Source organism: Nyctereutes procyonoides, unplaced genomic scaffold, assembly GCF_905146905.1.
Source record: "Nyctereutes procyonoides isolate TBG_1078 unplaced genomic scaffold, NYPRO_anot_genome, whole genome shotgun sequence".
Classification (NCBI taxonomy): domain Eukaryota; kingdom Metazoa; phylum Chordata; class Mammalia; order Carnivora; family Canidae; genus Nyctereutes; species Nyctereutes procyonoides.
Window position 1 is genome coordinate 728152 of NW_026575121.1, and position 21144 is coordinate 749295.

A 21144-nucleotide genomic window follows, 5' to 3' on the forward strand; every position below is an offset into this window, starting at 1 on the left:
GCAAGGAGCCCGACGTGGGATTCGATCCCGGATCCCGGGGTCACACCATGAGCCAAAGGCACAAGCCCCACCGCTGAGCCACCCAGGCGTCCCTGAAATCTTTTAAAAATGTGACATCTACTTATAAGTACAAAAAAGAAGAGATAACATACCCACATTCCCAATTTCCTTGATGGGGTACGTCTTCCCCCTTTTGTGCAAAATCGAGTAACGAATATGTTCCTTTAAGGGCAGGACGCCCCGGGAGCCGGGGAGAGGCCCTGTCTTCGGTTTCTCTGCCCTGTTTCTTCATCTGGGAGCTGCTTACACACACGTTCAGTGTGTGAGAATTCGTTGAGCTGTGCATTTACGAGGTACGCACTTTTCCATCTATTACTGACACCATCCTTCAGGGAAGAGTAAAGGGAAACCTGCGGTGGCCGAGGCACAAGGTTAGTTCAGCTCTAGGGGACACGGAAGGATTCAGGCAACATGGACCACGACTCCGGAAAGCTGCGCTTGCCGCCCCTCATCGAGCATCGATGACATTTTCCAGGAACGTGTTTTTCAGAGGGATCTTGGGGAAACTTCCGACGCTTGCAGCCCCCCTGCCTCCCCTTCCCTCCCTCCCCCCCCATCAGGAAGTGCCAAGAAAGAGGGAGAGATGAGCTTCAGGAGGAGGACGTCTTTCTTTCCATCCTATCAGATCTCAGTCAAAAACATTCCAAATTCTTATGAAAAGCTGGGTAGGGCAGCCCGGGTGGCTCAGCGGTTTGGCGCCGGCGCCGCCTTCAGCCCAGGGCGTGACCCCAGAGTCCCGGGATCGAGTCCCGCGTCGGGCTCCCTGCGTGGAGCCCGCTTCTCCCTCTGCCTGGGTCTCTGCCTCTCTCTGTGTGTCTCTCATGAATAAATAAATAAAATCTTAAAAAATAAATAAATAAATAAATAAAATAAACATGAATAAAAACCTGGGTAGCTCCCCTAGTCGGGCGGAGGTGGGGGGGGCATTCATCTTTTGTTCTCCAGAGTAATTAAATCAGGGTGGGGAGGTGTCTGGAATAGTTAATGGGGCAGGATGAGGAAATAAAACGCAGTTATGGTTGAAGAAAGCCCCTAAGAACTACCCAACCGAGATCTGTGCCAGCGTATAACGCTCCACCCAGCCGAGCAAAAGCAACTTACGTTAAAAATCATGATTGAAAATACAGTTTGGGAAACATACACGCTAAGGGGGATGCGGGGAGAGGGCGTCCTCTCAACCGGATCCCTGTCCGTGACTCAGATGTCTTCATTTTGCTGAAGACGGAGACGTACACTTTTGCTTTTAAGCAAACAGGCTTTTTTTTCCAGCGTATTTCCCGCGAGAGCGAGGGGCTGCCGTCCGCAGTGGCTCCGACCCGGTGACCCGTGCGGATGCCCACGGTCCAGCATCGTGACGGGGCTACTGGCCGTCTCCGTTCACACTGATTGACCCCCGCGACATATCAATGCGTGGGACGGAGCCCCGCGTTCCTGGGACCAAGTTACAAATCTGTTTTTCTTTTTCTTTTAAAGATTTTATTTATTTATTCATGAGAAACACAGAGAGGGAGAGGCAGAGACACAGGCAGAGGGAGAAGCAGGCTCCACGCAGGGAGCCCGACGCGGGAATCGATCCCGGGACTCCAGGATCATGCCCTGGGCCGAAGGCAAGTGCCAAACCGCTGAGCCACCCAGGGATCCCCCAAATCTGTTTTTCTTACTGTTTTCACACTTTGATGCTCTAACTTCAAAAGCCTGCACCTGTCCAGGTTTTATAACCATTTACACGTGTGAATCTTCTTCGAAATACTCTTTCAACGGTTCCTTTGAGCACGGTCCCGGCCAAGCTTTTATGTTTTTATCTTATCTTTTGTTTTTTTTTTAATTTTTTAAAAATTTGTATAAATTTATTTTTTATTGGTGTTCAATTTGCCAACATACAGCATAACACCCAGTGCTCATCCCGTCAAGTGCCCCCCTCAGTGCCCGTCACCCAGTCACCCCCACCTCCCGCCCACCTCCCCTTCTTCCACCTTGAGTTCGTTTCCCAGAGTTAGGGGTCTTTTTTTTTTTTTTTAGGAGTCTTTTATACTCTGTTCTTTCACTTAGGTTATTACAGGCCTCGAGAGAAAAAGTGTTCTAATTACGGCCAAAAAAAGGAAGAGGCCCCTTCAAAACAACCGCATCCATTTAGATCTTTTAGTATAGAGAGAGAGAGAGAGAGAGAAAAAAAAAAGTCCGTTTACTTTTACCTATTCAACTGCATTATACCTTGCATAGGGCTTTGGCAGTCTGCGGCCACGGAAGAATTTTGCTCTCACGACTCGGAAGAGACTATAGAGCAAGTGCTAGCTCGCCTTCGGCCGCCTGCATAATAAGGCGATTTCCTTCACTTTCTTATCTGTGTAGTTCAAAGGAAGATCTCAGCGTTACCTGGGTCCTAGGAACAGGGACCGTCTCAGGGGTGACCTTTCTGACCACAGCGAGGCGGCCTGGCTGCAGTTTTAACAAAAGTTTTCCGGGCACGTGCCAAATGCTCGCTTCATTTTGTGACCTGCGGATTACGGTTCTGACTCCTGGTGTCAAAAGCAAGAAAGGCTCTGAAGCAACTGCAGTCGGCACCTTTCGAGGTGACGGCCCCTAACTCACTGTCAACTTTCTCCTTCCAGGTAGCCACACGGGAAAACTCAGATGCCCGAGCCAGAGATTTTTCAGGAAAAAAAAAAAAAAGTCCTATATACCTGGAACAGATTTACACATTAATCCCAGAAAGCCCGAGTTTAGAAAGCGTTTATCAGTGGGGCCAGGTGTAGGACTTGCTTAAGTCTATGTGCTGAATTTTATTTCTATTTTTTATTTTTTTTAAGATTTTATTTATGTATTCATGATAGAGAGACAGAGAGAGGCAGAGAACAGGCAGAGGGAGAAGCAGGCTCCCTGCAGGGAGCCCGACGCAGGACTCGAACCCGGGACCCCGGGGTCACGCCCAAGGTAGATGCTCCACCACTGAGCCCCCCAGGGATCCCCCCTGTGCTGAATTTTAAATTCTCAAGTAAAATTAGTGATCCTGGAAGAGTGTCCGGCAACCGGGGGGAGGCTGGGAGGGCAAAGAGCTCCCGTAACTGAGCGAAGGGTTAACCATTCCCCTAAAAAGTATTCGCTTACCCCTTCCCAAGCTTCACGAAACTAAGAATTCCAAAAGGCATCACTTACTTCTTAAAACACTTATCAGACTGTACTTTTTTAAGCGATCACTGGCTTTTAACGCCCCGCTGACGCCGTCGGGGTAGAAGGGTGGGCGGTGCACGGTGGGGAGCGCTAGAGGGAAGGGGGACGTGGTGTCTCCTCCCGGGAATCTCACTATATCTTGCAGCTCCCCAAGGGCTGGGCTTTCCTGAGGTCCCCGGGGAAGTGAAGGGCGCGCAGGTGACAACCCCCTGAGCGTGGGCGGGGAGACTGGGATCCCGGAATCCCACGTGACAAGGCCCCGGGGATGGAAGCTGGTCTGAATCCCCAGGAGCCACCAGCGGTGGTGGAGGCTCCCACAGCAGGCGGAGGCCGCAGAGGAGCCAGCAGGTGCTCCCCAGGCCCCGCAGCCTCGGCGGCCAAGCGAGGACGACCGGGGCGGCCGACGGCCACCGTGACTCAGAGCCGGACAGGCCCCACGCATCCCTCCTCTCGCCTCCCTGGTCGCCCGGCACCAGGTCCTGGGGTAGCTGGGGTTCCGGGCCCGACCCCCAACCCCGGGGTCCCCGCCCCAGCACCTGTCCGCCCGCGTACCTGCAGGAGGATCTTGTTCCCGTCCAGGTCCTCCGTCTGCCAGCGCCCCTCGCTGATGGGGCTGCAGGGGTTGGGCAAGAGGGGCACGAGCTCCCCGATGTCCCTGACCCTGAACTCCAGCACGGCGGAGTCGGCGGGCGCGGGCGTCTGGTCACAGGGCAGCCTCTTCAGGGAGAACTGGATGTCCACGTCCAGGTTGGAGAAGATGGGGAAGACGCAGAAGTCGGCCTTCCTCTGGCTGGGGCTGCGCCGCAGGATGAGCCCGTAGAGCCGGAGGCTGTCGGCGTAGCTGTGGTGGCGGCAGTAGACGGTGAAGCGCACGATCTCCCGGCCGTAGTGCACGGGCCGCACGGCCCACAGCGGCGTCCCCGGGCCCAGCGAGAAGAAGTCCTGGCTGCAGGGCAGGTAGGGCCGCAGGCGGCCGGCCACGCGCTCCGTGTGGTGGTGGCGCCAGGGCGGCCGCTGCAGCGTGCGGTGCAGGTGCAGGATCTGCTCGTCGCCGAACTCCTCCTGCAGGAAGAGCACCACGGCCAGCGCCGGCCGCGCGCCCTTGCAGGCCCTGCGCCGCCGCCGGGACGCCCTCCGCTCCGACACCCGGAACAGCTGCAGGTCGGGGTGCACCCAGGCCAGCACCCTGTCCACGGCCTCCTGCAGCGCCTGCGACTCCCCTGGGTCCGCGATGATGTGGATGCTCACCAGGAAAGGGTCCTGCGCCTCCTCCAGGGACGGCTCGCCTGCGGGGGACAAGGAAACCCAACACAGGCAAAGGGTCGCGATGTCCTTCGGGGGGTCCCGGGGGCACAGGCAAGCTCAGCGCTCACTGGGCCGCCACCAGGATCCTCGGGGTTCTCCTGACCCCGAGCTCACCTGCGAAACCCACCCCACATGCACTACGGTCAGCCAAACCCGGGGAACGGGGGGGGCAGGGCTGGGCCCCCCAGGGCAGGGGAGGCCTGTGCTCCAGGGGGGAGCCCCCAACCCCAGGGCAGGGGAGGCCTGTGCTCCAGGGGGACCCCCAACCCCAGGGCAGGGGAAGCCAGTGCTCAGCAGGCTGGGCGTGCTCTAGGACAGCAGAAAGTGAAATCTCCGCAGGCCTGGAAGGGATGACACAGCCCTTAGACAGACTCCGTGTCCCCTGAAGCCACCTGCAGCCCCTTACCCCACAGATGTTCCCGATCCTCCTGCACTCCTCGGATTTGCCCAAGTCATGGGTTTATTTTGCTCATTCATTCAACAAACGTTCATGGAACCCTTTCTCCATGCCTCAAGCTCGGCGCTGCACCAGCCGTGTCCCCAGCTGACCCCGACCGAGCCCTGGCCGGGGACGCACGCTGCTCACGGTACAACAGAGAGAGTAGGGGGGTGTCTGGGGGCAGCAGGGGCAGAGCGGCTGCCCTCGGCCCAGGGCGTGACCCCGGGTCCCGGGATCGAGTCCTGCACCGGGCTGCCCCCAGGGAGCCTGCTTCTCCCTCTGCCTGGGTCTCTGCCTCTCTCTCTGGGTCTCTCATGAATAAGTAAATAAAATCTTTTTTAAAAAAAGAGCTGTAAGGAATACAGGAGAGTAGCACTTTAGGCAGTGGCTAGATTCTAAGGCCCCCGACCCGCGTGGACAGCCGAAGCGTCAGTCTGGCAGAGGTGGGGGTGGACACGGAGGTGCTGCTGCTTGTGACCAGACGTCCTGATGCCGCACGTCCCACCGGCGGGCCCAGTGCCGCCTGGCCGGGACCCCTCACTGCCCCTGCCCGCGCTCCGGGCCTCACGCCAGCCTTGCCGTGCCCACCGGGCGGGCCCTCCTCCCAGAACCGCCAAACTGCTGCGTGTCCCCAAGGCACCTGCTTCCCCGCGGCAGGTGCGTCTCCTCGGAAGTCCAGATCTCTCGTTCCGAACGTGACGCCCGGCCACGTCCTAGGATACCACAAGTTCAGGTGCCTCTCTCTAGAGGTTTCGGGCAGCGGGCGCTGCCTCTGTTGTTTTACCCACAATTTATGACGGGCCATTTGCAATCCAGCTGCAGTCATTTCTTTGTTTATTGAGCACCTACTGCGTGCGGGGCACTGCAGGATCCAGTGGGGGACAGGGGAATCTCTGCCTTCCCAGAACTTAGGATCCGGTGGGGGAGTCGGAGGATAAGCGAAGTGAAGACAGACCCGTACTGAACGTGGCGCATCACGAGGCGTCCAGGCAGCAGCCATAACCACCCATCATCCACTGAGCCGACTGCCGTGCGGCCTCCCAGGGCCATGCGTCTGCAGCACCCGCGCCCCGAAGCCTCCAGGAGGTTAAAAGTATCAGACCCAGGGCACTTCCAGCTGCCGTAGGTGCAGGTGTTCTGGGAATCCGGCTGGTGCTTGGCTCAGATCCTCCAAGTCCACAGGCCTGAGGCCCCATAAACGCCCTATTTGCATTTCTAAAGCCCCACTCTCTCTCTCTCTCTCTCTCTCTCTCTCTCTCTATGTATACTTAAAGCTATTTCCTTGAACTAATGAAAAAAATGCAAGCAATTCCCTTTGCCCCTGCCAGCACCTAAGATAAAATCTCAAGCTTTCTCAATTCTTAGTAACTCTGTGATTCTGATGGACCTGCAAGTCGGGGCGTGCCTGGAAGCCTGCTGCCCGCCCAGCCCCAGCCGGAGGCAGGGGCACATGCAGGGTGGGCGCGGAGAGAACGTGCTGGCGACAAGCTGGCGTGCGGAGCCGGAGCCGGAGCCGGAGCCCAGGGACTCAGGCTGCACTCACAGTGGAGATAAAAACGGCCTCCTCGGCCCGGATCCGTGGCGCGCTCCTGTCATTGAAGAATGCAGAACGGGCTGAGGTGGCCAAAGCCAAAGCCTGTACTTTCGCCTGGCACAGGGAACCAGCGAGGCATCTTTCTGATCCTCAGGCCTTTTTAAAGCTCCAACTCGAGTTCCCTGACTGCTTCCCATCCCCGCCATCTGTCGCAGAGCCCGCGGCGGCGCCGGGATGTGCGACACGTGCTCGAGAGCTCGTCTGAAACCAGGGCTCCATTAGGGAAGGAATTAACAGAGAACGTAGGGCGGCCGGGGCTCGAGATCCTCCGCCTATTTTTCTTCCCCGTTTGAATACGGGACGTGCCTTTTATCTTGTGCGTCTTTCTAAGTCCCATCCTGAGACAGACCTCCAGGTGGGAAGAGGAAGGAGGAGCGAAGGCCAACCGCCAGCCGCCGGAGCATCAGGACCAAGACGCGTGGAGTCCCGACCCGCGTGGCACAGTGTCTGGAAGGGGACCAGAAGGCGGAGAGGTGATCAGCCCGAGAAGGTACAAAAGCAGCCAGAAGCACGGAACGGAGCGGCGTAGCTATCGAAGTCCTTGGGACCCTAATGATCTTGAAGCTTTATTTTTATTTTTTTTAAATTTTTATTTATTTACGATAGTCACAGAGAGAGAGAGAGAGAGAGGCAGAGACACAGGCAGAGGGAGAAGCAGGCTCCATGCATCGGGAGCCCGACGTGGGATTCGATCCCGGGTCTCCAGGATCGCGCCCTGGGCCAAGGCAGGCGCCAAACCGCTGCGCCCCCCAGGGATCCCGATCTTGAAGCTTTATGAGACGGTGGCACAGGTCCGGTGAACACCAAAGTCCAACGCGTAGTAACATGATAGCGGCTTTTATAAAGTCCATCGAAGGGCTCAGACGGACGGGGGGGCTGCCACCTTTTACACAGACCCTTGCTTCTACTCGGGAATTTCCAGGCTTCCTCAACCACGTCATCGGGATCCCGTCATTTCCACGGCAGCGAAGTCAAGCCGGGACTTCATAAAGTTCTACAGATTTGGGGACGGGGCCGCAGGGCTTGCAAACAACAGGAGGAGAAGATGCATTTTGTTTTTGAGACGTAACGTGCATCTACCAAGACAGACAAGAGAGGAGGATGGCAACAAAAATCCACCCCGAGGATTTGTCCAGCAACGAGCCCAAGACCTCGACCATCGACCAGAGCTGCTGGGAGGAATCCTCCCAATTGTAGTAATTAAGATTTATTTTACAAAAAGGACTTTTCTGGCAGGATGTTGAGAAATCAAACGACGACGAGCCATTATCACCGTTTGCTGACAAAATGTCTCCCGAGCGCCCCTGCAGGAGCCAGCGATGAGACGCGGCACGGGCTTTGCTCGTGATCAAACTAGCGGTGGAGGAAATGGAGCCTCTGAACACTTTTTTTTTTTTTTTGCTTAAAATTCAATAAAATATTCAAATGCTTGACCGAAAAAAAAAATGCTTGACCGGTCTGAATAGGACACCGACATGTTCCTGGTCCTTGTTCCCACTCCCTTAGAAATTATGAACCTTCTAGCCCTTTCGAGAGCAAGCGTCCTGGAAATGACTGGAAAATTAAAGGTGGGGGAGACGCTTCGTCCAGCCTCCATGTCATGGCTGAGGTCTGGCGACCGCTCGAGTCACCCGGCGACTCATTGCAGGTCTAGAAAGAGAGCAAACATCTCCAAGTTCCCAGTTCCGGGCTCTCCTCCCTTCCCTGTGCAGCGCGGCCTCCTAATACCCAGGGACTGCGAAGCAGGAGACCGAGGCCCTTCCAGAGCCCACGCCCCGGGGGAGCAAGCCGTGCACACGTGAGACACACCTACAGTAGGAGGGATGCTCCAAGCAACGTAGCCGACGAACGTCCGAGGGGACCACCAAGGGCCGCCGTCCCACGACGTTCTCACTGCCTTGTGGCGCCCCACCTGCAGGGTCTGGGCCGTTCACGGCTGCAGGGGACGTCGGGGCAGAGATCCGTGTCTCTGGATCCGTGTATGTCTTCCCATCACAGCAGGGAAGAGTGTGAAGGGCAAGGCCCTCCAGGGCAAGGGCTGAGGCTCTGGAGGCAGCAAAGGCCTCTGAGCTCAGAAAGGCTGACGCCTTAAAGCGGGGCCTTGCCCCGAGAATCACGCTGCGGGCGGCCGTTCCGGCTCAGGAGGCGCCAACTTTGGGCTTCGGGCGGAAGGCAGGCGACGGGAGGGCACCCAGCGAAGTCTGCACGCCCGCCGCAAGGGCTCCCGGAAGGGGTCACGTGCGAACCCCCGCGGGCCGGGCGCTGCGGGTACGACGGTCCCAGAGCCACGGGCAGCTTGACTGCAGACGTGAGAGCCCTACTCGCCGTCGTGGGACGTGGGCACAGCGTCCGCCGCGGGCCGCAGCCGGTGTGAGAACACGGCTCCACGAGCACGCCGGGGCACGGGAGGGCACGCCCAGCGTCTGGGCCCAGGTGACCTGGCGCTGCAGCCCGAGCCGTGAACCGGTACAAATGAGTCACGGAGGGACCCAGCTGGCCCCGTGGGGCATAAGGGGACGGCGGCTCACAGCCGCTCCCGTCAGAGGGCAGCGGAGCCTTCCTGGCGCGGCCTGCACGGCTCTGCCCTGGCAGGGAAGTCAGAGGACGCCGGGTGTGTCTGAAGGAGAAGTCCGGTGGACGAGGGGGAGGGCAGGCAGGCGGGCGGGTGGGATCCTCGGTTCTCCTAATCGATTCTGAATGTTGCGACCTTTCGTGCCCGCGACCTGGCTCTTTGCACAGTACCCCCCACATACGCCCGTCTCGTCGCCTCGGCAGGATTTAATGGCAACAGCACGGACGCGGCGAAACACAGGGACTGTCCACGGGAGTGGGAAAGGCTGACGGCCTCTGCTGCTGGCGCTGCCGCCCAATGTCCCCGTCGGAGTAGAATCGATACCACGTTTTTCATGAGACTCACACACAAGGCTCCGAGCTGCTTGTCCCTGTCTGTCATCTACTCTTCAGAGCCCTTTGGCCCATTGTTATTGTGTGTGCACGTCCATCCGCGACGGGAATTTCATGATCATGACGTGGCGCAGTTGGTTTTCCTCCCCCTGGCATAACAGCTGTTTTTCTTCCATCCTGTTTATGAAATTTCTCCTTTTTATTTAAGTCGCTTAAGAACGCAAATCGTACGTAGCGGCTTGATGACCGTCCAACCAGGCTGCTGGGAAAACCACCTAAAAAATTCCGCGAGTAGACATTAAATCCATCTCTGGACGTGTCGCCGTTTACCGAGACGGCGGTGTCGCGGCGTCTTTAGTTTCGCAGACAACCCCGGGGAGACGCTGTCAGCCCTGGCAGCCTCAGGTCGGCCGGTGGACCGAGGCGGGCAGGACGGAAGGGCAGCGACACGAGGGTGCTCCTGGGGACACTGCATGGGGCCCCGCGGGAAGGGCAGTGGCCGAGCAAAGCCACCTCCCGACCCGACGGCAGATGGCAAGACCCACGGCCGGGCTCCCCGGGCAGCGCTGGGAGTGGGGTCACTGCGGCCGGGAGGTGACCGGGACCCGGCCGAGGACCCCGAGCCCAGAGCCACCCCGTCCGGACCCCTAAGCCCAGCGGCCTCCCTGCGGCCCTCTCCGCGCCATCGGCCAGTCTGCGGGGAAACGCTCCTTTTAAAAGCGGGTGGCAAACACCCTCCCTACTGCAGCCCCGCCGCGCCTGCATTGTGCAGGAGAAGCTCAAGACCTCAGGCTTAATTTCTTTTTCCTTTTCTGGAAAGGGTCCGCCGTGTGCCCGTTCACGGACTGCGGCAGGGCCTCCCCCACCGGGCGCGGTCGGGATTCACCTCCCGGCTCGGAGGAGAGGCAGGCCAGGCAAGCTCGAGGCAACGACGGGGCCGCGGAACCCACTCACCCCGAGTCCTGCCCCACAAGGCTGTGACGCCTGCAGCCAGGCAGCCGTTCTGTGACCTGAGGCAGAAGCCAAAGCCCAGCAGAACGATGAAAGGAGCCTCCAGACCAGACCTGCGTTGCCCCCTCCGAGTTCTTTTTTTTTTTTTTAACATTAAAGAAGAACAAACGCCTACTCAAGTCATTATTTTTTCCTCTACTATTTATCGCCAAACACATTTCCTAACTCAAATGTGAAACACAGGGACATCCCCGCTTACCAAGAGGTCCCAGCACCGACGGCTGATGCAGGAGTCGCCAAAGATTTAAAGAGAAAAGGAAGAGCAATAAAAGGCTACTGATCCCTAAGAGGAATTCCAACTCCAGACCGCAATTAAAATAAGGGAGAGGAAAACCTCCCAAACCGAATTACCGGTTTCGCTGACAAGGGAGGTGCTTTGTTGTGACCCAGAGGACTGACGTGAGAGCTACAAATGGAGCAAAGGCTCTGGGCAAGTATTTCGTAAGAATCGTTCTTAAAGAAATGTAGCTTCTGGGCAACACGGAGTGGAATGAAAACGGCAGCGGGGAGAGAGAGTTCAAGGGAGCTTTCCCTGATTTTTTAGGAACGCAGAAGCTTCAGGGAGGGAACGCGAATCACCGGAGCATTATTCTCATTATCACTAACGGTTCTTAATATCTAAGGGGCAATGCTGGGTCTCTAGTTGGCTGAAATGATCAGAGATTACTCGCAGCAGTTATACTAATAACTAAATATAATTTGACACTAAATTACAATTCCAGAAATACGGCTTTCTGCACAGTCTCTTATTGCAAAGGAAAACTAAGCCAGAACATTAATACACAGAATAATCCAATTAAGTGTCTCTCCATTTGGGTACTATTTAGAACGGGGAGTTTCACAGGGAAGATAGGGAAAAAAAAAAAGCAATTCAGTATTTACTGATTCACATAACCAGGTCTTTTATTGTAAGACAATTTTTTTGTGTGTGTGTGGTTATTTTAAAATAGGTGTTTAGTTAACCTGAATGGCTTTGGTCATTTACACAGTGATCTTAATCACTGCAAACTGTTCCTAGATAGAAGGCCTCATTGCCCATGAACAGATTTACTTGTCAATTAGTATTTAATACAGGCATCTTTTTCCAGGCTTGCAGGATGTTTATGAACATATTCCTAATCACCTCTTTTTTTATTTTTTTTTAATTTTTTGATTTTTTTTTTTACCGTATCTGATAATCACCTATGACGCAGAAATACAAGGCCCTAAAGATGACCTGGGGCCACCCATGGGTCTAATGGATGTGCTCTGAGCTGTGAGCCCCGCGGGCAGCAGGTATTTGATACGTGTTTGTTGAATGAATGAGAAACCTCCCATTGTTCAGAGAAGCTCTTGTAGGAGCATCTATCCTAACGAAGCCTGGGCTAGTTCCCCTATGCTCGGTTTCCACGGGGAAAGTAGTGGCGTACTGAATTCTGAAATCAAGGGACAGTTAAACTCTCCGGGAAAAGCCCCAAATTCCTGGGAGATGGGACCGAGAAGCCAGCGCTGAAGGACATTTAAGCCATATACTTACTGCTGGTGGAGGACATGTGGCTGTAGTCAGACCTGAAACACAAGACCTTCGTATTAGTCGCATTACACACGATTTTTCTGTATCCACATGATTTCTTCAAGCTAGAATTTTAAACACAGTCCGTGGTAAGCAGCATTTACATGGTAAGGACCTCCCACCAAATTAAGAACCGAGGGCTCTCGTGCAACACGAAGGCGTGTCTGAATCTGAAGGGCAAGCTTTAAAGAAAAAAAGAAATCAGGGGTCCCCCCTATGGGCTCTGTGAGTCTCCAAGATGGGAAGCCAGCTGGATCCCAAACCATGTAAATTCACCGGCAAATCTTTGAAGGGAAGCTTATTCTTTTGGGGAGAAGACAGAGTTTTCAGCAGATTCTTGAAGGCCACCGTCACGACTCCCCAAAAAGGTGAAGCAGCCGCTGCAAGCGAGGGCACCCCTCAGGTTGGCACCGCGTCACGGGGAAATGTTTCTCTGCCGACCCCGGGCAGGGCAGTGATGGGCCCCCGGCTCGGGGGGGGTCCCCGCTAGCCACCGGGAAGCACTGGGGCACTGTGGGGTTTGACGGGTCTCAGATCCAGCGGAGAAGACATCCTGCTGCATATTCACAGTGACAGGATGTGTGCTGTGACAGGGACGGGGAAACAGGCAGGGTTAGGACAAGGGGTGAAACCACCCATCGGTTTCCAGGCTGAGCAGCCAGCCGCGGGCCCCCGCCTCTGTGAGAACGGGCATCTGGCCAGGGAGCTGCCTGCCTCATGTCCCCGAGTCTGTGCTCTCCTTGTGCGGCTGGGAAGCCCTCCCTCCTCTCGCTCCCTCCCTCCAGCGGCCGAAGTCATTCCCAGGAGGGAATTAATCTCTCGGGCACGTAGGGATGCATTCCGCAAGGTGGTAGTCAGGGGATATGCTCATGCAAATAAAGCCCTCGATTCTGGTTAATTCTCCCCGTGTATATATATACACGCTCCTTTTAGCTACTCAGCCTCCTGGCGCCCTTCCTTAAATCATCCCATTTTCACTCTGCGGACTGTTACCACAAAAGTCTATACGAAACTTCAAAAAAAAAATCATCGAAAGCACAACTCTTACTGGTTGAAATAGCCTACACCGCTCACACAAAGTGATGCATGGATCGGTGGAGGAACAAAATGGAAGGAAAACAGCAGGAAGTTCTCTCTTTCAAACGAAATGCTTCGGTAGCTGCAGAGTCACGGACGCCTCGGGCCGGAGAGAGGAGCAACTATTAACATTTGCACACCCCCTATGCGTCACGGACTGCGTCCACCTACGCCGAATCCACCTTCTTTTCTTTTTTTTTAATTTTGAAAATTAATTAATTTTTTGTATATTTTTTTTAATCAGAATTCAATTTGGCAACATGTAGCATGACACCCAGCGCCCATCCCGTCCACCTTCCCACGCTATTGGTTAGGAAACGAAAGCGATGCTACCGGCGAGGAGACCGGGAGGCAAATGGCAACGAGGACCTGCGGTAGGAGCGCAGGCCCCCCCCCCCCCGCAAGGCCGGAGCCAGAAGGGACAAGCATTGGCTGGAACGTGGTGACGTGCTGGCTCGGGGACCGGGATGCGAGAAGGGGCAGTCAGGAGCCCCTCGCGTTGGTGCATTCAATTCTGCCTGAGACCAGGCAGGACACAAATTGACTTTAGGACAAAACTTAGAAATGTGGCTGTGAACGAATGTAACAGGTGCTCCAGGAGCAGCCACTGTGGCAGATACAACAACACAACAATCCCGCAGGAGCATCTTAACAAGGCGGCCAGGCTTTAAGGACATTCCGTGACAAATCAAAGACAACGTTCAACGGGAACGTGTGATGGGACTATTCATTTTATTATTAGAAATCTGTCTTTTCAGCTAGGATCTTCCAGACGTCCCCGAGGCAGACGGGTTTCGCAAATGCAGACGCTGCACGGATCCGCACGCAGATGGATACGAACGCAGAAGGAAATTTATGCGTGAGACCGAATTTGAGAATCCTAAGGTGTAACCGCCGTGTTCTGGGACAGGTGCGAGCAAAACGCACGTCCCTGCCGCGCCTCTCTCCGTACGTGTTTCCTGGGACGAAAGGCGCTGCCGGGGTGAGGCCTGCCAGCGGCCCGGGCTCCCGACTGTCACTCTCGCCCTGCTCCAGTTCCTTCTCCAAACAGCAGCCAATCTTTGCAAAGCGCAAACCCGACCGTGTCACTCTCTGGATGAAGTTCAAGCTCGGCAGTGCACAACATAAACCCCTCTTTCCGTGAATGATGGCCTCTGCCTAGCTCCGCAGTCTCATCCATCACCCCACCTGCCATCCCCGTCCACCATCAAAACGGAAATCAAACGGAAAAGTCCCCTAAAACCTTACACTGCTTTCCAGCCTCTGATCCTGCTTATGCGACTTGTCCACAGTTGCCATCATGACGGAGATACAACGTGCTACTATGTAATTACAATTCTATTTTATTTTTTTATGTAATTATGATTTTAGACAAAGTGATGGACTGTAGTGCATCGCGTCACCATGTGCACCATTTGCCTTTTGTCTGCTATATGGTCGTTTCTGATTGTTCACCTCCGCAAACCACATGACGACGAGATACTTATACGTACAGCTGGATATTTCAGCTCCTGTTCCTTAGGAAAATTATCACGAGGGGAGATAGGAGCTGAGTTAAGGTACAAACACTTGTATAGCTCATAAGATACATTCCAAAGGGCTCCAAGAGATTATTTACCGGAAATATTGCTGGCGAAAGACAAGCTATAAAGCTTAAAATAATTTTGTGCTTCAACAGGTCCAAATAATTTCAGATATTGACTACAGGTGTCTGGAGGGGTGCAAGATCTCCAGCCTTTTTTTTTTTTTTTAGGATAGGAGGGAACAGCAATAGGATACTGCCTTGTGAATCCTATTTACTGGTCTTACATCCTAAGAGTTTACCACCTAGCTCTGAACAGGACATTCAGCTCTGCACGAGAGGTGAATCCATTAATTTTAGGAAGAAAAGATGTATGGGCACATGATACAGATAAGCAGAATAATGCAAGGATCATATATATTCACACACCTGACACAGAGACACACCTACAAATATTACATTTATTTGGTATCTGTGCCAACCATGACCAAAGAGTTAGACACAGGCCCCTGGCGGTATTTTAACTACAATTATACACGTAAGGGTTAAGTATAAAGGGGTCTGCACTTAAACAGTCCGTCACTGTAGCACCTACTTGCCCATGTGTATGTATGAACACATATATGGGATACCTTCTTAAATTCTCTTTTCCAGGAAAATCTTGGCATAAGAATTGATCTTGGCATTTCCGTAATATTGATCTTGACATTTCTGTAAAACATCAGCTCGATGCATCATGGACCCCATCTGTTAACTCTCAGTCCATGGCAATCGAGAGCTAACTAGCTCCACCTCGAACACAGAGATAATACAGTACCTAATAGATCATCCTGTCTCCTCTGCCAGATTTCCCCTTTTACTGTTCTCCTAACCTGTCCCATCTTCAAATTTATGCCCCCCCCCATTCTTTTCCATTCTCCTGCTAATAAACGCCAGACCTGTGAATTGTTTGCCATCTCTAAATCACAGTGAAGTATCAATCGGAGGTCACCCAAAGGGTACGGGGGGGGGGGGCTGTGTTTTCAGAAGCTCAGTGACGGGTGACATGGACGTGGGGGTTCATTAGTGCCAGATCAAACTTCTAAATTAAATTCATGCATCCATCAGATATGGTCATATTAGAAAGAGTGGCTCAGACACCGTATCTGGGAGACCTCACTAATGAAACACCCGCTAAAAAGCACTCATCTTACTTGATGTCTTTTATTTTGGTCTGCAACACCACCGCCTGTCCCTCTGTTAAGGGGTTTTGTTTCTTGAGATAGTTTATCATGGTCGGTAGCTGGCTGGCCAGCTTTTCCTAATGAAGAAATACACAGAAGCACAAAGCTTGCCTTCAGGGATCCTTGGGTGGCTCAAGGGTTGAGCGTCTGCCTCGGGCTCAGGCCGTGACCCCGGGGTCCCAGGATCGAGTCCCGCATCGGGCTCCCTGCACGGAGCCTGCTTCTCCCTCTGCCTGCGTCTCTCATGAATAAATAAATAAAATCTTAAAAAGAAAAAAAAAAAAGCTTGCCTTCAGTGCATTTGGAAAAGGGGAGCTTCAAAATAGCATCAACTGCCCCAGAAGAATACTAGTTTGCTCTTAGCTTGGCCCGCACTAGGTGGGTCAGACGGCAAACATGGCATTTCAAGCAAAAGAAAAACGTCTGAGCAGGAGACAAGAATTAACTGCCGATCAACGGCTCTCGGAGAGGCAACTTCGCTAGGTGGAAAGCACGCCGGAGACTTAGGCTTCAATTTGGGCCACGAACTCGTCATGACCCGCTGAACCTCCGTTTCCTCATCCGTAAAATAATAATATTGGGACGTGTCCTATCGTCCTGCAGATGCTCTGAACGCTGATCAAACTGAAAACATCAGAGCATCTGCTGCGATGACTATAAAGAACATGGGATCCAAAAAAAAAAAAAAAAAAGAACATGGGATCCTGAGCGTACCTGGAAATACACATTTTTATTTTAGAAAACTCCAGGTTATCATCTGGCGTGTTCTTCACACTGATATCAATAGCATGATGGGGAATCATGTACAGAGGGTTCACGTATGCCGGGCACTGTTCTAGGAGCTTTAAATGCATAGATTCACTGAATTCTCACAACCACGCCGTGGGGTGGGTACGACTGCTGTCATCCCATAGAAAACTCAGAGCACGGAGCGGAACCCCAGCAGCCTGGCTCTCTTGATCGTCCCTTTCGAAGCAGTCAACACCCCCTGCCCCTGGCGGCGGGACCCACAAAGGTTCTTAGCACCTTCTCTGAGCGTGCTGCCGGAAGGATCCACGGTCAGCTCCACACGACCCCATCCCCCGCTCCTATGTCTCGTTCACACCTGCTCGGCAATAATAGTCCCCCTCCCCCAAACCTTGATGCGATGCTCTCAACCCTCGCCGTCTCCCTGTGCCCGCCCCGAAGGAGCTGAGCGCGGCGGCAGGAGGCCATACAGCACGGAGACGGGGCCCTTCACACGTTCACCGTCACTAATCTCAGCTGGGTTCTCGGCCAACGTTGCCCCAAACAACGATTTCCAGTCCCCACTTTCCTGGGGGAGGCAGCTGTTTGCCCAGAACGGAACCCCACCTGCCGCGCCACGCTGCAGGGAGCGGAGGTCCCTCTTTCCACCCAAAGCCCGTCTGACCGAGAGGCCTGGAGCCTCTGCCTCCACCTCTTCAGCAAGCGGACTCTGCAAACCACGTTCTTCTCCTAGATCTTCATCCTTTCCCTTTTTATAGAGTCTCTTCTAGGAGCACCTCTTTGCTCGCCTTGGGAATCCTTCCTGCAGCCCACCCTCCCCTCCCCTCCCCTCCGGCTACTGCCTCTCCTCACCCGTCCCTTCCCAGACAAAGGGCTCTAGCTTCCTCCACCACAAACTCCGCACCTTCCTGGAGCCCGGGGATCTGCCTTCCGCCTGCACGTCTCCTCCACCACCTCCGTCTACGTTCCTTCATCCAAGCGGGGTTTCTCACAGCCCAGGCCTTTCCGTGCCCCCCACCTCGCCTTCGAGGACACCAGGTTCTTCCTTCTGTGTCCGTGTCCGCTTTTTCTCAGGCCCCTTTATCAACTCCTCCGCCTTCGCCTGGCACTTAAGTGTTGTCCTGTCTCAAGGCTGGTCTTAAGCCACACCTACTTGTCAGGTGTTGAAGGGTCAACTGACTTAATGGACTAGTAAAGGCTCAGGACAGTCCGCGGCCCTGGCCCGGAGAAAATGCTCGGTGTTTGCTATTTATTACCTTTAGTCAATTTAACCCACTCCTAGGGCGGCAACTGCCATTTTTAGGCTGATGGTTCCCAAATGTGATGTCATCACGCCGACCTCCTCCCCAGCTAGATCTACCCAACCGCTGGCTCGGCGCATCCTTCCTTGGCTGTCTCCCAATACCTCAGACACAACGTGTTGAAAATGGAGCTTCTCCTCCCCTGCCCAAACTTGGTTTCGGGGGGACCACAGGCTACTTGGAGAATGTGGATGAAAAAATCAGTCTTTTCTCACAAAAATTCACAAAGAACATCATTTTGCCTACGACTTCAAGCCCTTCGTGGACCTCAAACTTAGGGTCCCTGCCTCAGCAGATGTGTCACTTGAGCCGAGTTCTGAAAGAAGATAGAGTGTCACCGGTGGACAGGCATGCCAGGTGGAGAAGGGCACAGCTGGCAAAAGGGGTGGCACGACAAAGGCAAAGGATCGGAAACACCTTGCTGATGTGGCTTGATGTCCAAGGGTCCGAGGATGCACCTGCCGAGGAACAAAGCCACAGACGCACGGGGGGACCCTATAACATTGGGGCCTGTAGGGCCACTCTAAGCTCTTTGTATGTTAGAGCGGACACAGCCACTAAAAGTCTGGAAGGCGGAGAGACATGATCAGATTTGTATTTTAAAAATAATAATGAGGGACGCCTGGGTGGCCCAGTGGTTGAGCATCTGCCTTCGACTCAGGGGTCCCGGGATCGAGTCTTGCATCGGGGTCCCTGCAGGGAGCCTGCTTCTCCCTCTGCCTGTGTCTCTGCCTCTCTCTCTGCATCTCTCATGAGTAAATAAAAATCAAAAAATCTTAAGTAGATAAAAATAACGATAGCAAACAAGTATTAAGTCTGGACAGACAGCTCTACGAAACCTGGGGGTGAGTCCTGGAAAAGCAGGGAAACTATGAACGGCTTTTTGATAACTCTTTAACCGCTTCCATCCCGTCACGCCTATACGTTCTGGTGACAGAGGCAGTGAAGAGCACCCTGGTGTCCGTACGGTCAGCAAGCCCCTCCCGGCAGCCCTGGCTGCTGTCATGCTTTGCCCTGGGAGCCCAGGGTACCGCCCTGGGTCGGGGCTTCCCCTCCACTTCTCCAGGAGAGAATCCTTGGGGAAAAAACACCTGTTTTAGGTGAGCTCCACAAAGTGAAAACGAACGGACCTGTTGGTGCCTTGATGAACCCAGCTACAAGTGAGCTGGCGAGTTTTGCTTGGTTTCTTCTACTCGTGGCCTAAGTAACCGGGAAGGCGGGTTAAAAGGGGGTGGGGTGGGGGGATAAAAATCAGGGATCTTCAATTACAGTTGATAGATGCTGCACGCACCCAGTGTGGGGCAGGAACAAGGGAGTTCTATCTGGAATCAGGTCACCCCACCAGGGTGTAACGGGGTTCTACGGTGAACCTTAAACAAGCACAAGTTCCAACGGCAGCGAGAGCCCGCTGCGGAGTACCTGCTGCGGGGTGTAAAGTCCCAGACCCGGGCGAGGAGTGGGTGCGGGCTGCAGGGACCCCCTGGGAGCCTTTCTCAGGGGCAGCCCCTTGTGCCCATTCTGGCCTTGGACACCCAACCTGTCCCAGGGCTGCCACGCCCCGAGATTAGTCTAAATCTCCCCAACTTTCCAGGGACGAGGCTTTCCCTGATGTGCGCAGCTCCGGTCCACCCCCGGGGTTCACCAGATGGGAAAGGACACCCTTTCCTCCTGGAAGTACCCGCATCCTGGACGTTTGCTGACGCCGCACAGGGAAATCCTCTAGAGATAGGGGCCCGGTGCAAGCTTTTGCAAGGACAGTCATCTCCTAAATGCTGCCGGGTCTTTTGTCCCGCTTGAGGAAGATGGTGTCGTTGGGAGGAGGCTGGTTTGGCCCCAGGGTAAAGTTTGGGCCGCCTGTGTCCGCCGGAGCCGGAGCCTCGAGGCCACCTCTGCAAGCGGGGCTACCTCACGGCGTCCTCCCACCTGGCCCCAGGCCGGCACAGGTGCGCACACGAGTTAGGCGCGGAGGTAGGAGCTGAGCGCGAGCGCAAGGAAGGCTCCAGATGAGAAAGGTCATCGCCCTGGATGAGCCACAGAGCTGTGGGCGCCCGGTGCCCCCCCGGAGTGAGGTCCTGGGGGGTCCTGTGGGCGCCCCCCCCGGGCCCGGCCCCCGACCACGCCGCCCTGCCCTCCGCGGGGACCCCCGGGGCCCCTCCCCGCCGCGCTCGGCCGCGGGGTCCGGGAGGCACGGCCGGGGCGCCGCGGGGACTCGGGGGCTCGGGGGCTCGGGGCGCCCCCCGCCCGGCTCACCCTCCGGTCTCGGCGCCCGAGTCCACGCAGTCGTCCTCCTCGCCGCCGCCCGTCTGCGGCTCCATGGCGCGCCCCCGCGCCCCCCGGCCGGCTCCCGCTGCGGCTCCCCCGGCTCCCCGGCTCCCTCCGAGCCGCTCGCGCTGGGGCTCGGGCTCGGCCGCCGCCTCCGCCGCCTCCGCCTCCGCCTCCGCCGCCTCCGCCTCCGCCTCCGCCCCGCCGGCGCCGCGCCCTCTCCCGGCCGCGCCCTCCCGCTCGGGCTGTGCGCGTGCGCGTGCGCGGGGGGGGCGGGGCGGGGGCGGGGGCCGCCTGGGTGCGGCTCCGTGGGCGCGAGGGCGCGTGTGTGCACGGGGAGCGGGGGCGCGTAAGGGGGCGCGGGGAGCAGATGCGTGTGCGCGGGGCCGTGGGCGCGCCTGGGAGCGGGGCGTGTTTGAGGGTGCAGGTGCGCGCCTGGGAGCGGGTGCGGTTGCAGGTGCGCGCCAGGGAGCGGGTGCAGGTGCAGGTGTTCGCCTGGGAGCGGGTGCGGGTGCAGGTGCGCGCCTAGGAGCGAGTGCGGGTGCAAGTGCGCGCCTAGGAGCGGGTGCGGCTGCAGGTGCGCGCCTGGGAGCGGGTGTGGGTGCAGGTGCACGCCTGGGAGCGGGGGCGGGTGCGCGTGCGCGCCTAGGAGCGGGAGCGGGTGCAGGTGCAGGTGCGCGCCTAGGAGCGGGAGCGGGTGCAGGTGCAGGTGCGCGCCTAGGAGCGGGTGCGGGTGCAGGTGCAGGTGCGCGCCTGGGAGCGGGTGTGGTGCAGGTGCGCGCCTGGGAGCGGGTGCGGGTGCAGGTGCGCGCCTGGGAGCGGGTGCGCGTGCGCTCCTGGGAGCGCGGAGCGGGGCGTGTGCGCGGGGGGGGGGCGGGGGCGGGGGCGGCGCCTGCGCGGGAGGCGTGGGTGGGGGAGGCGCGCACCTGCGCCGGGCGGGGATGCGGCGGCGTCAGGTGATGCTCGCGGGCGCGCTCCC

General features: G+C 56.0%; 1 protein-coding gene across 1 annotated transcript in view; it reads right to left on the minus strand.

Moving 5' to 3' along the window:
* Positions 1-20218, minus strand: part of FAM124A (family with sequence similarity 124 member A) — an 81070-nt gene extending 60852 nt beyond the window's left edge. Inside the window, exons 1-3 of the mRNA XM_055335994.1 lie at positions 20154-20218; positions 11998-12029; positions 3781-4514 (exon numbers count right to left, since the gene is read on the minus strand). Of these exons, the coding sequence (XP_055191969.1) occupies positions 3781-4514; positions 11998-12029; positions 20154-20218 (831 nt within the window). The remainder of the gene's footprint in view (positions 1-3780; positions 4515-11997; positions 12030-20153) is intronic.
* Positions 20219-21144: the final 926 nt, after the last annotated feature.